Source organism: Montipora foliosa, unplaced genomic scaffold (genome assembly GCF_036669935.1).
Source record: "Montipora foliosa isolate CH-2021 unplaced genomic scaffold, ASM3666993v2 scaffold_446, whole genome shotgun sequence".
NCBI classification, from domain to species: Eukaryota; Metazoa; Cnidaria; class Anthozoa; order Scleractinia; family Acroporidae; genus Montipora; species Montipora foliosa.
In genome coordinates, this window is record NW_027179752.1 from 195001 (window position 1) to 197500 (window position 2500).

At 38.8% G+C, this 2500-nt stretch overlaps 1 protein-coding gene across 1 annotated transcript in view; it reads left to right on the top strand.

The window, feature by feature from the left end:
* Window positions 1-1804: 1804 nt before the first annotated feature.
* Window positions 1805-2500, top strand: part of LOC137989206 (uncharacterized) — a 130452-nt gene continuing 129756 nt past the window's right edge. Inside the window, exons 1-2 of the mRNA XM_068835059.1 lie at window positions 1805-2141; window positions 2224-2250. Of these exons, the coding sequence (XP_068691160.1) occupies window positions 1939-2141; window positions 2224-2250 (230 nt within the window). The 5' untranslated portion in view covers window positions 1805-1938. The remainder of the gene's footprint in view (window positions 2142-2223; window positions 2251-2500) is intronic.

The following is a 2500-nucleotide window of genomic DNA, read 5'->3' on the forward strand; positions in this document are numbered from 1 at the left end:
AAGAGGCGGACAGTTCCAAAGCCTTTTATTTTCACTAATCCTATAGCGAGTACTAATAAACAAGCCGGGAGCTCCGCTTTTAGGCTTGGCTAAATCTATATATTACATGTTAAATTCTTGGTATTCGATTATGATGAATCTGCTGAACGAAAGAGACGGAGTAACTGCAGAATACCCCGCCACATCGAGTATCTTAAGAAGCTGGCTACGCGGTACGCGGAAAGAATTAAAGTCAAGATGGCGAAGTATCTTTACAAGCTGGCTACGCGGTACGCGTATTACGTGACTGGGGAGTCCTGGAAGATTTTAAGGGGGACCTGTGTGCGACATATGTCCCTTGCTATCTTCAAAAAGAGATATTCTCAAGTCATAACAATTTGTAATTCTTGTCTTGTTACTGGTCTTGAAAACATGTTTAAAGAGAACCTTTCCCGAATATGCAAATGTTAGTAGCATTAAATTTTCTTCGCTAAGCCTGGGGAAGTGTGCCTTTTGATGATTCTGCTGTTAGTCGTTGATGAAAAAAGGATTATTTACTTAAGGACAAATCCTCTTTTTGACCTTGACTTCTTACCTTTATTGAACGAATTATGTATTACAGTTGATGTGGGAAGGAGAAACTCGCTCTTTGCCAAGTTATCATGAATAACTGCAACAGCTCCTTTTTCCGCTTACTTTTTGCAAAAGGTCGGAACTTGGCCGACCCTAAAACACTGACTGGAGTTCTTTGAGTTCAGAGTTTTTCACACTGGATATACTGTTGGTAACATTAAATTTCCGTCAAGTTATATTTCGTGACTACTTTTTTCAGACCTCCACTCAGAAATTTAAATTTACATGTGATTGACGTTAAAACCGTCCTTAAACAAACCATTCAAACTTACAATATTATTACCACCGACGTTCCAGCTGTTTCTTCTCAGCATGTAACATGATGTAAATACAGTGTAAAATTCGGCGCATTTTAAATGTTTTTGAATTTATGGGGGTTTTCTTCAGTGTTGAATGCACTTTCGTTTCTGGTATAGTAGTTGTTGGAGACAGAAGGCCACAGATGGTAGACCATAGATACTTCAAACAAAAAATAAGAACTTTTAAATTTCTGTCGAGAGCTCGTCATGTGCTTAAATGCAAACTTCCCTTATTCGTTTGTTTAATAGTTACGTATCTCATCTTGTTGACTCGTATTCCCTTTTTTACTTACTCTTAGTATATATGTCAACTTTGTTTGAATCAGTAAAATTCTGTCTTCTTATATCGTTCGAAACTCGGTGGCTTACATAACCACGCACCGGTGGCGCCGTTGGTTGAGAACCGGGCTGCCATGCGGGAGGTTATGAGTTCAACTTCGGCTGGACTATCACTCAGGGTCTTTAAATAACTGAAGAGAAAGTGCTGCCTTTGTAATGACTGACATCTGCAAATGGTTAGACCCTTTAGTTTTTTCAGACAATTAATCATGTTAGGACATCTCTCAACCTTTCAATGTTCATCACACTGTGGCGTGTAAAAGAACCCGCACACCATTCTCGAAGAGTATATGGCAGGTGTTGTGGTGTATCATGGTTGAGAGGGTAAATTGCTCGGAGATACTAGCTGCATCAAGCTAATCTTAGATGTGCCGGAGGGAAAATAAAGATATGACATGATATAACGTAATTACTGGATGAAATTTCCTTCGCAACTAAAATATACTCCCTTATTGTTATTCTCCTCACGCTATCCGGTAAAGCCACGTTCCATTTAATTTTTTTTCTTTTTTGGTAAGCCAACGATTTGTTTAACACGAGAGGATGAAAGGCCTATAATGTCAGTATTTTTATCTCCTACAAGTTTTTTCTTGCTCAAAAACCAGCATTTTTTAAATGAAAAATTTATTACAAAACCGATGATTTTCCGCATACACAGATTGAACATTTGACAAATAAAATTGAATGGATGCATTCCAAGTGTCATTTCTTTCCTTCGATCACGACGGGACCACAGATCATCTACTGTTCACTTCCTACTTGCTTTTTTCCCGGCTACGACATGGCAACATCAGGGCAGTTCTTTCGGCGGCCAAGGTCCAGAAATGTAAAAAGGACTTTCGTCCTGCTGCGAGAAGATGACAGAACGCGGGTTCCCAATTCATCTACGGTGTGGCAGAGTTAAGGAGCTCGAGTTTACCAACAATGCAACCAGTGAGCACATATCAGAGCTTCTGGTAAATGCATTTGGTAATTTCCTAAATAATTTTAACCTTAACAGGTAAGTGCTCTAGCCAACTATGAGTAGTTATTTTATTTATTTTTTTACTATAAACAAAAGCAGAATCGATAATATAATAATACGAACGAAGTAGCCTGCCTGGTTCAGTACACATGGTCTGCTATCGTTCAAAAACGCCACTGACCCGAAAGAAGCCTAGATCACTGAAATTATAAACCATGAAGCATTGGGATTCAGGTCAATGTAGGATACGGCAAGAATTTCTACAAAAATAACTGACTGGCACATT